At 59.1% G+C, this 11,480-nt stretch overlaps 1 protein-coding gene across 1 annotated transcript in view; it reads right to left on the minus strand.

The window, feature by feature from the left end:
• Window positions 1–10,247: 10,247 nt before the first annotated feature.
• The window catches only part of TTLL5 (tubulin tyrosine ligase like 5), a 35,426-nt gene continuing 34,193 nt past the window's right edge, over window positions 10,248–11,480 (minus strand). Inside the window, exon 25 of the mRNA XM_044273570.1 lies at window positions 10,248–10,276. Coding sequence (XP_044129505.1) covers window positions 10,248–10,276 — 29 coding nt within the window. The remainder of the gene's footprint in view (window positions 10,277–11,480) is intronic.

Here is an 11,480-nt window from a genome sequence, read left to right on the forward strand (position 1 = left end):
TAGTGGGGGGCAGTGAGGAGACTGCAGATAGTGGGGGGCAGTGAGGAGACTGCAGATAGTGGGGGGCAGTGAGGAGACTGCAGATAGTGGGGGGCAGTGAGGAGACTGCAGATAGTGGGGGGGCAGTGAGGAGACTGCAGATAGTGGGGGGCAGTGAGGAGTTGAGGTGATGAGGAGACTGCAGATAGTGGGGGGCAGTGAGGAGTTGGAGGTGATGAGGAGACTGCAGATAGTGGGGGGCAGTGAGGAGACTGCAGATAGTGGGGGGCAGTGAGGAGACTGCAGATAGTGGGGGGCAGTGAGGAGACTGCAGATAGTGGGGGGCAGTGAGGAGACTGCAGATAGTGGGGGGCAGTGAGGAGACTGCAGATAGTGGGGGGCAGTGAGGAGTTGAGGTGATGAGGAGACTGCAGATAGTGGGGGTCAGTGAGGAGTTGGGGGTGATGAGGAGACTGCAGATAGTGGGGGGCAGTGAGGAGTTGGAGGTGATGAGGAGACTGCAGATAGTGGGGGGCAGTGAGGAGTTGGAGGTGATGAGGAGACTGCAGATAGTGGGGGGCAGTGAGGAGTTGGAGGTGATGAGGAGACTGCAGATAGTGGGGGCAGTGAGGAGTTGGAGGTGATGAGGAGACTGCAGATAGTGGGGGGCAGTGAGGAGTTGGGGGTGATGAGGAGACTGCAGATAGTGGGGGGCAGTGAGGAGTTGGGGGTGATGAGGAGACTGCAGATAGTGGGGGGCAGTGAGGAGTTGGAGGTGATGAGGAGACTGCAGATAGTGGGGGGCAGTGAGGAGACTGCAGATAGTGGGGGGCAGTGAGGAGTTGGAGGTGATGAGGAGACTGCAGATAGTGGGGGGCAGTGAGGAGTTGGGGGTGATGAGGAGACTGCAGATAGTGGGGGGCAGTGAGGAGTTGGGGGTGATGAGGAGACTGCAGATAGTGGGGGGCAGTGAGGAGACTGCAGATAGTGGGGGGCAGTGAGGAGACTGCAGATAGTGGGGGGCAGTGAGGAGTTGGGGGTGATGAGGAGACTGCAGATAGTGGGGGGCAGTGAGGAGTTGGAGGTGATGAGGAGACTGCAGATAGTGGGGGGCAGTGAGGAGTTGGAGGTGATGAGGAGACTGCAGATAGTGGGGGGCAGTGAGGAGTTGGGGGGTGATGAGGAGACTGCAGATAGTGGGGGGCAGTGAGGAGTTGGAGGTGATGAGGAGACTGCAGATAGTGGGGGGCAGTGAGGAGTTGGGGGTGATGAGGAGACTGCAGATAGTGGGGGGCAGTGAGGAGTTGGGGGTGATGAGGAGACTGCAGATAGTGGGGGGCAGTGAGGAGTTGGGGGTGATGAGGAGACTGCAGATAGTGGGGGGCAGTGAGGAGACTGCAGATAGTGGGGGGCAGTGAGGAGTTGGGGGTGATGAGGAGACTGCAGATAGTGGGGGGCAGTGAGGAGTTGGAGGTGATGAGGAGACTGCAGATAGTGGGGGGCAGTGAGGAGTTGGAGGTGATGAGGAGACTGCAGATAGTGGGGGGCAGTGAGGAGTTGGGGGTGATGAGGAGACTGCAGATAGTGGGGGGGCAGTGAGGAGTTGGGGGTGATGAGGAGACTGCAGATAGTGGGGGGCAGTGAGGAGTTGGGGGTGATGAGGAGACTGCAGATAGTGGGGGGCAGTGAGGAGTTGGAGGTGATGAGGAGACTGCAGATAGTGGGGGGCAGTGAGGAGTTGGGGGTGATGAGGAGACTGCAGATAGTGGGGGGCAGTGAGGAGTTGGGGGTGATGAGGAGACTGCAGATAGTGGGGGGCAGTGAGGAGTTGGGGGTGATGAGGAGACTGCAGATAGTGGGGGGCAGTGAGGAGTTGGGGGTGATGAGGAGACTGCAGATAGTGGGGGGCAGTGAGGAGTTGGGGGTGATGAGGAGACTGCAGATAGTGGGGGTCAGTGAGGAGACTGCAGATAGTGGGGGGGCAGTGAGGAGTTGGGGTTGATGAGGAGACTGCAGATAGTGGGGGGCAGTGAGGAGTTGGGGGGTGATGAGGAGACTGCAGATAGTGGGGGGCAGTGAGGAGTTGGAGGTGATGAGGAGACTGCAGATAGTGGGGGGCAGTGAGGAGTTGGAGGTGATGAGGAGACTGCAGATAGTGGGGGGCAGTGAGGAGTTGGGGGTGATGAGGAGACTGCAGATAGTGGGGGGCAGTGAGGAGTTGGGGGTGATGAGGAGACTGCAGATAGTGGGGGGCAGTGAGGAGTTGGAGGTGATGAGGAGACTGCAGATAGTGGGGGCAGTGAGGAGTTGGGGGTGATGAGGAGACTGCAGATAGTGGGGGCAGTGAGGAGTTGGGGTGATGAGGAGACTGCAGATAGTGGGGGGCAGTGAAGAGACTGCAGATAGTGGGGGGCAGTGAAGAGACTGCAGATAGTGGGGGCAGTGAAGAGACTGCAGATAGTGGGGGGCAGTGAGGAGTTGGAGTGATGAGAGACTGCAGATAGTGGGGGGCAGTGAGGAGTTGGGGGTGATGAGGAGACTGCAGATAGTGGGGGGCAGTGAGGAGACTGCAGATAGTGGGGGGCAGTGAGGAGTTGGGGTGATGAGGAGACTGCAGATAGTGGGGGGCAGTGAAGAGACTGCAGATAGTGGGGGGCAGTGAAGAGACTGCAGATAGTGGGGGGCAGTGAAGAGACTGCAGATAGTGGGGGGCAGTGAAGAGACTGCAGATAGTGGGGGGCAGTGAAGAGACTGCAGATAGTGGGGGGCAGTGAAGAGACTGCAGATAGTGGGGGGCAGTGAGAGACTGCAGATAGTGGGGGGCAGTGAAGAGACTGCAGATAGTGGGGGGCAGTGAGGAGTTGGGGGTGATGAGGAGACTGCAGATAGTGGGGGGCAGTGAGGAGTTGGGGGTGATGAGGAGACTGCAGATAGTGGGGGGCAGTGAGGAGTTGGAGGTGATGAGGAGACTGCAGATAGTGGGGGGCAGTGAGGAGTTGGAGGTGATGAGGAGACTGCAGATAGTGGGGGGCAGTGAGGAGTTGGGGGTGATGAGGAGACTGCAGATAGTGGGGGCAGTGAGGAGTTGGGGGTGATGAGGAGACTGCAGATAGTGGGGGGCAGTGAGGAGTTGGGGGTGATGAGGAGACTGCAGATAGTGGGGGGCAGTGAGGAGTTGGGGGTGATGAGGAGACTGCAGATAGTGGGGGGCAGTGAGGAGACTGCAGATAGTGGGGGGCAGTGAGGAGACTGCAGATAGTGGGGGGCAGTGAGGAGACTGCAGATAGTGGGGGGCAGTGAGGAGACTGCAGATAGTGGGGGGCAGTGAGGAGTTGGAGGTGATGAGGAGACTGCAGATAGTGGGGGCAGTGAGGAGTTGGGGGTGATGAGGAGACTGCAGATAGTGGGGGGCAGTGAGGAGTTGGGGGGTGATGAGGAGACTGCAGATAGTGGGGGGCAGTGAGGAGACTGCAGATAGTGGGGGGCAGTGAGGAGACTGCAGATAGTGGGGGGCAGTGAGGAGACTGCAGATAGTGGGGGGCAGTGAGGAGACTGCAGATAGTGGGGGGCAGTGAGGAGACTGCAGATAGTGGGGGGCAGTGAGGAGACTGCAGATAGTGGGGGGCAGTGAGGAGTTGGGGGTGATGAGGAGACTGCAGATAGTGGGGGGCAGTGAGGAGTTGGGGGTGATGAGGAGACTGCAGATAGTGGGGGGCAGTGAGGAGTTGGGGGTGATGAGGAGACTGTAGATAGTGGGGGACAGTGAGGAGTTGGGGGTGATGAGGAGACTGCAGATAGTGGGGGGCAGTGAGGAGTTGGGGGTGATGAGGAGACTGCAGATAGTGGGGGGCAGTGAGGAGTTGGGGGTGATGAGGAGACTGCAGATAGTGGGGGGCAGTGAGGAGTTGGAGGTGATGAGGAGACTGCAGATAGTGGGGGGCAGTGAGGAGTTGGAGGTGATGAGGAGGACTGCAGATAGTGGGGGGCAGTGAGGAGTTGGGGGTGATGAGGAGACTGCAGATAGTGGGGGGCAGTGAGGAGTTGGGGGTGATGAGGAGACTGCAGATAGTGGGGGGCAGTGAGGAGTTGGGGGTGATGAGGAGACTGCAGATAGTGGGGGGCAGTGAGGAGTTGGGGGTGATGAGGAGACTGCAGATAGTGGGGGGCAGTGAGGAGTTGGGGGTGATGAGGAGACTGCAGATAGTGGGGGGCAGTGAGGAGTTGGGGGTGATGAGGAGACTGCAGATAGTGGGGGGCAGTGAGGAGTTGGAGGTGATGAGGAGACTGCAGATAGTGGGGGGCAGTGAGGAGTTGGGGGTGATGAGGAGACTGCAGATAGTGGGGGGCAGTGAGGAGTTGGGGGTGATGAGGAGACTGCAGATAGTGGGGGTCAGTGAGGAGTTGGGGGTGATGAGGAGGACTGCAGATAGTGGGGGGCAGTGAGGAGTTGGGTGTGATGAGGAGACTGCAGATAGTGGGGGGCAGTGAGGAGTTGGGGGTGATGAGGAGACTGCAGATAGTGGGGGGCAGTGAGGAGTTGGGGGTGATGAGGAGACTGCAGATAGTGGGGGCAGTGAGGAGACTGCAGATCGTGGGGGGCAGTGAGGAGTTGGAGGTGATGAGGAGGACTGCAGATAGTGGGGGGCAGTGAGGAGTTGGGGGTGATGAGGAGACTGCAGATAGTGGGGGGGCAGTGAGGAGACTGCAGATAGTGGGGGGGCAGTGAGGAGTTGGGGGTGATGAGGAGACTGCAGATAGTGGGGGGCAGTGAGGAGTTGGGGGTGATGAGGAGACTGCAGATAGTAGGGGGCAGTGAGGAGTTGGGGGGTGATGAGGAGACTGCAGATAGTGGGGGCAGCAGTGAGGAGTTGGGGGGGTGATGAGGAGACTGCACATAGTGGGGTGGCAGTGAGGAGACTGCAGATAGTGGGGGGCAGTGAGGAGACTGCAGATAGTGGGGGGCAGTGAGGAGTTGGGGGTGATGAGGAGGACTGCAGATAGTGGGGGGCAGTTGAGGAGACTGCAGATAGTGGGGGGCAGTGAGGAGACTGCAGATAGTGGGGGGGCATGTGAGGAGTTGGAGGTGATGAGGAGGACTGCAGACAGTGGGGGCAGTGAGGAGTTGGGGTGATGAGGGAGACTGCAGATAGTGGGGGGCCAGTGAGGAGTTGGAGGTGATGAGGAGACTGCAGATAGTGGGGGGCAGTGAGGAGTTGGGGGGTGATGAGGAGATGCAGATAGTGGGGGCCCTAGTGAGGGGTTGGGGGGTGATGAGGACTGCAGATAGTGGGGGGCTAGTGAGGAGTTGGAGGGATGAGGAGACTGCAGATAGTGGGGGGCTAGTGAGGAGTGGGGGTGATGAGGAGACTGCAGATCGTGGGGGGCAGTGAGGAGATTGCAGATAGTGGGGGGCAGTGAGGAGACTGCAGATAGTGGGGGGCAGTGAGGAGTTGGGGGTTGCTGAGGAGACTGCAGATAGTGGGGGGCAGTGAGGAGTTGGGGGTGATGAGGAGACTGCAGATAGTGGGGGGCAGTGAGGAGTTGGGGGTGATGAGGAGACTGCAGATAGTGGGGGGGCAGTGAGGAGTTGGGGGTGATGAGGAGACTGCAGATAGTGGGGGGCAGTGAGGAGTTGGGGTGGTGATGAGGAGACTGCAGATAGTGGGGGGCAGTGAGGAGTTTGGGGGTGATGAGGAGACTGTAGATAGTGGGGGGCAGTGAGGAGTTGGAGGTGATGAGGAGACTGTAGATAGTGGGGGGCAGTGAGGAGTTGGGGTGGATGAGGAGACTGCAGATAGTGGGGGGCAGTGAGGAGTTGGGGGTGATGAGGAGACTGCAGATAGTGGGGGGCTAGTGAGGAGTGGAGGTGATGAGGAGACTGCAGATAGTGGGGGGGCAGTGAGGAGTTGGGGGTGATGAGGAGACTGCAGATAGTGGGGGTCAGTGAGGAGTTGGGGGTGATGAGGAGACTGCAGATAGTGGGGGGCAGTGAGGAGTTGGGGGTGATGAGGATGACTGCAGATAGTGGGGGGCAGTGAGGAGTTGGAGGTGATGAGGAGACTGCAGATAGTGGGGGGCAGTGAGGAGTTGGAGGTGATGAGGAGACTGCAGATAGTGGGGGGGCAGTGAGGAGTTGGAGGTGATGAGGAGACTGCAGATAGTGGGGGGGCAGTGAGGAGACTGCAGATAGTGGGGGGCAGTGAGGAGTTGGGGGTGATGAGGAGACTGCAGATAGTGGGGGGTCAGTGAGGAGTTGGGGGTGATGAGGAGACTGCAGATAGTGGGGGGCAGTGAGGAGTTGGAGGTGATGAGGAGACTGCAGATAGTGGGGGGCAGTGAGGAGTTGGGGGTTGATGAGGAGACTGCAGATAGTGGGGGGCAGTGAGGAGTTGGAGGTGATGAGGAGACTGCAGCTAGTGGGGGGCAGTGAGGAGTTGGGGGTGATGAGGAGACTGCAGATAGTGGGGGTCAGTGAGGAGTTGGAGGTGATGAGGAGACTGCAGATAGTGGGGGGCAGTGAGGAGTTGGAGGTGATGAGGAGACTGCAGATAGTGGGGGGCAGTGAGGAGTTGGAGGTGATGAGGAGACTGCAGATAGTGGGGGGCAGTGAGGAGTTGGGGGTGATGAGGAGACTGCAGATAGTGGGGGTCAGTGAGGAGACTGCAGATAGTGGGGGGCAGTGAGGAGTTGGGGGTGATGAGGAGACTGCAGATAGTGGGGGTCAGTGAGGAGTTGGGGGTGATGAGGAGACTGCAGATAGTGGGGGGCAGTGAGGAGTTGGAGGTGATGAGGAGACTGCAGATAGTGGGGGACAGTGAGGAGTTGGAGGTGATGAGGAGACTGCAGATAGTGGGGGGCAGTGAGGAGTTGGGGGGTGATGAGGAGACTGCAGATAGTGGGGGTCAGTGAGGAGTTGGAGGTGATGAGGAGACTGCAGATAGTGGGGGGCAGTGAGGAGTTGGAGGTGATGAGGAGACTGCAGATAGTGGGGGGCAGTGAGGAGACTGCAGATAGTGGGGGGCAGTGAGGAGTTGGGGGTGATGAGGAGACTGCAGACAGTGGGGGGCAGTGAGGAGTTGGGTGTGATGAGGAGACTGCAGATAGTGGGGGGCAGTGAGGAGTTGGAGGTGATGAGGAGACTGCAGATAGTGGGGGGCAGTGAGGAGTTGGGGGTGATGAGGAGACTGCAGATAGTGGGGGGCAGTGAGGAGTTGGAGGTGATGAGGAGACTGCAGATAGTGGGGGGCAGTGAGGAGTTGGGGGGTGATGAGGAGACTGCAGATAGTGGGGGGCAGTGAGGAGTTGGAGGTGATGAGGAGACTGCAGATAGTGGGGGGCAGTGAGGAGTTGGAGGTGATGAGGAGACTGCAGACAGTGGGGGGCAGTGAGGAGTTGGAGGTGATGAGGAGACTGCAGATAGTGGGGGGCAGTGAGGAGTTGGGGGTGATGAGGAGACTGCAGACAGTGGGGGGCAGTGAGGAGTTGGAGGTGATGAGGAGACTGCAGACAGTGGGGGGCAGTGAGGAGTTGGGGGTGATGAGGAGACTGCAGACAGTGGGGGGCAGTGAGGAGTTGGGGGTGATGAGGAGACTGCAGACAGTGGGGGGCAGTGAGGAGTTGGGGGTGATGAGGAGACTGCAGACAGTGGGGGCAGTGAGGAGTTGGGGGTGATGAGGATGACTGCAGATAGTGGGGGTCAGTGAGGAGTTGGAGGTGATGAGGAGACTGCAGATAGTGGGGGGCAGTGAGGAGTTGGAGTTGATGAGGAGACTGCAGATAGTGGGGGCAGTGAGGAGTTGGAGGTGATGAGGAGACTGCAGACAGTGGGGGGCAGTGAGGAGTTGGGGGTGATGAGGAGACTGCAGATAGTGGGGGGCAGTGAGGAGTTGGAGGTGATGAGGAGACTGCAGATAGTGGGGGGCAGTGAGGAGTTGGGGGTGATGAGGAGACTGCAGATAGTGGGGGGGCAGTGAGGGAGCAAGTGGGCATGCAGATAGTGGGGGGCATTGGAGAGTGGAGGTGGAGGAGACTGCAGATAGTGGGGGGCATTGAGGAGTTGGGGGTGATGAGGAGACTGCAGATAGTGGGGGGCAGTGAGGAGTTGGGGGTGTGATGAGGAGACTGCAGTAGTGGGGGGCAGTGAGGAGTTGGAGGTGATGAGGAGGCCTGCAGATAGTGGGGGGACAGTGAGGAGTTGGGGGCGATGAGGAGACTGCAGACAGTGGGGGGCAGTGAGGAGTTGGGGTTGATGAGGAGACTGCAGATAGTGGGGTGGCAGTGAGGAGTTGGAGGTGATGAGGAGACTGCAGATAGTGGGGGGCAGTGAGGAGTGGGGGTGATGAGGAGGACTGCAGATAGTGGGGGGGCAGTGAGGAGTTGGGGGGTGATGAGGAGACTGCAGATAGTAGTGGGGGCAGTGAGGAGTTGGAGGTGATGAGGAGACTGCAGATAGTGGGGGGGCAGTGAGGAGTTGGAGGTGATGAGGAGACTGCAGATAGTGGGGGGCAGTGAGGAGACTGCAGATAGTGGGGGGCAGTGAGGAGTTGGGGGTGATGAGGAGACTGCAGATAGTGGGGGCAGTGAGGAGTTGGGGGTGATGAGGAGACTGCAGATAGTGGGGGGGCAGTGAGGAGTTGGGGGTGATGAGGAGACTGCAGATAGTGGGGGGCAGTGAGGAGTTGGGGGTGATGAGGAGACTGCAGATAGTGGGGGGCAGTGAGGAGTTGGAGGTGATGAGGAGACTGCAGATAGTGGGGGCAGTGAGGAGTTGGGGGTGATGAGGAGACTGCAGATAGTGGGGGGCAGTGAGGAGTTGGAGGTGATGAGGAGACTGCAGATAGTGGGGGGCAGTGAGGAGTTGGGGGGTGATGAGGAGACTGCAGATAGTGGGGGGCAGTGAGGAGTTGGAGGTGATGAGGAGACTGCAGATAGTGGGGGGCAGTGAGGAGTTGGGGGTGATGAGGAGACTGCAGATAGTGGGGGGCAGTGAGGAGTTGGGGTGATGAGGAGACTGCAGATAGTGGGGGGCAGTGAGGAGTTGGAGGGATGAGGAGACTGCAGATAGTGGGGGCAGTGAGGAGACTGCAGATAGTGGGGGCAGTGAGGAGTTGGGGGTGATGAGGAGACTGCAGATAGTGGGGGGCAGTGAGGAGTTGGGGGTGATGAGGAGACTGCAGATAGTGGGGGGCAGTGAGGAGTTGGGGGTGATGAGGAGACTGCAGACAGTGGGGGGCAGTGAGGAGTTGGGGGTGATGAGGAGACTGCAGATAGTGGGGGGCAGTGAGGAGTTGGAGGTGATGAGGAGACTGCAGATAGTGGGGGGCAGTGAGGAGTTGGGGTGATGAGGAGACTGCAGATAGTGGGGGGCAGTGAGGAGTTGGAGGTGATGAGGAGACTGCAGATAGTGGGGGTCAGTGAGGAGTTGGGGGTGATGAGGAGACTGCAGATAGTGGGGGTCAGTGAGGAGTTGGAGGTGATGAGGAGACTGCAGATAGTGGGGGGCAGTGAGGAGTTGGGGGTGATGAGGAGACTGCAGATAGTGGGGGGCAGTGAGGAGTTGGAGGTGATGAGGAGACTGCAGATAGTGGGGGTCAGTGAGGAGTTGTGGGTGGATGAGGAGACTGCAGATAGTGGGGGGCAGTGAGGAGTTGGGGGTGATGAGGAGACTGCAGATAGTGGGGGGCAGTGAGGAGTTGGGGGTGATGAGGAGACTGCAGATAGTGGGGGGCAGTGAGGAGTTGGGGGGTGATGAGGAGACTGCAGATAGTGGGGGGCAGTGAGGAGGTGGAGGTGATGAGGAGACTGCAGATAGTGGGGGGCAGTGAGGAGTTGGAGGTGATGAGGAGACTGCAGATAGTGGGGGGGCAGTGAGGAGTTGGGGGTGATGAGGAGACTGCAGATAGTGGGGGGCAGTGAGGAGTTGGAGGTGATGAGGAGACTGCAGATAGTGGGGGGCAGTGAGGAGTGGAGGTGATGAGGAGACTCCAGATAGTGGGGGGCAGGTGAGGAGTTGGAGGTGATGAGGAGACTGCAGATAGTGGGGGCAGTGAGGAGTTGGGGGTGGATGAGGAGACGCAGATAGCTGGGGGCAGTGAGGAGTTGTGAGGTGATGAGGAGACTGCAGATAGTGGGGGTCAGTGAGGAGTTGGAGGTGATGAGGAGACTGCAGATAGTGGGGGGCAGTGAGGAGTTGGGGGTGATGAGGAGACTGCAGATAGTGGGTGGGCAGTGAGGAGTTGGAGGTGATTGAGGAGACTGCAGTAGGGGGGTCAGTGAGGAGTTGGAGGTGATGAGGAGACTGCAGATAGTGGGGGGCAGTGAGGATGTTGGGGGTGATGAGGAGACTGCAGATAGTGGGGGGGCAGTGAGGAGTTGGGGGTTATGAGGAGACTGCAGACAGTGGTGGGGGCAGTGAGGAGTTGAGGGTGATGAGGAACTGCAGATAGTGGGGGGCAGTGAGGAGACTGCAGATAGTGGGGGAGCAGTGAGAGTGGAGGTGATGAGGGAGACTGCAGATAGTGGGGGGCAGTGAGGAGTTGGGGGTGATGAGGAGACTGCAGATAGTGGGGGGGCAGTGAGGAGTTGGAGGGTGATGAGGAGACTGCAGATAGTGGGGGCAGTGAGGAGTTGGAGGTGATGAGGAGACTGCAGATAGTGGGGGGCACAGTGAGGAGTTGGAGGTGATGAGGAGGACTGCAGATAGTGGGGGCAGGGCAGTGAGGAGTTGGACGGTGATGAGGGACTGCAGATCGTGGGGGGCAGTGAGGAGTTTGGAGGTGATGAGGAGGACTGCAGATAGTGGGGGGCAGTGAGGAGTTGGAGGTGATGAGGAGACTGCAGATAGTGGGGGGCAGTGAGGAGTTGGATGGTGATGAGGAGACTGCAGATAGTGGGGGGCAGTGAGGAGTGGAGGTGATGAGGAGACTGCAGATAGTGGGGGGGAGTGAGGAGTTGGGGGTGATGAGGAGACTGCAGATAGTGGGGGGCCATGTGAGGAGTTGGAGGTGAGAGAGACTGCAGTAGTGGGGGGCAGTGAGGAGTTGGAGGTGTGCTGAGGAGACTGAAGATAGGGGGGGCAGTGATGAGTTGGGGGTGATGAGGAGACTGCAGCTAGTGGGGGGCAGTGAGGAGTTGGAGGGGATGAGGAGACTGCAGATAGTGGGGGGCAGTGAGGAGTTGGAGGTGATGAGGAGACTGCAGATAGTGGGGGGCAGTGAGGAGTTGGAGGTGATGAGAGACGCAGATAGTGGGGGCAGTGAGGAGACTGCAGATAGTGGGGGGCAGTGAGGAGTTGGGGGTGATGAGGAGACTGCAGATAGTGGGGTCAGTGAGGAGTTGGAGGTGATGAGGAGACTGCAGATAGTGGGGGCAGTGAGGAGTTGGGGGTGATGAGGAGACTGCAGATAGTGGGGTCAGTGAGGAGTTGGGGGTGATGAGGAGACTGCAGATAGTGGGGGGCAGTGAGGAGTTGGGGGTGATGAGACTGCAGATAGTGGGTCAGT

The sequence above is a fragment of the Bufo gargarizans genome, unplaced genomic scaffold, assembly GCF_014858855.1.
Source record: "Bufo gargarizans isolate SCDJY-AF-19 unplaced genomic scaffold, ASM1485885v1 fragScaff_scaffold_762_pilon, whole genome shotgun sequence".
NCBI lineage: Eukaryota > Metazoa > Chordata > Amphibia > Anura > Bufonidae > Bufo > Bufo gargarizans.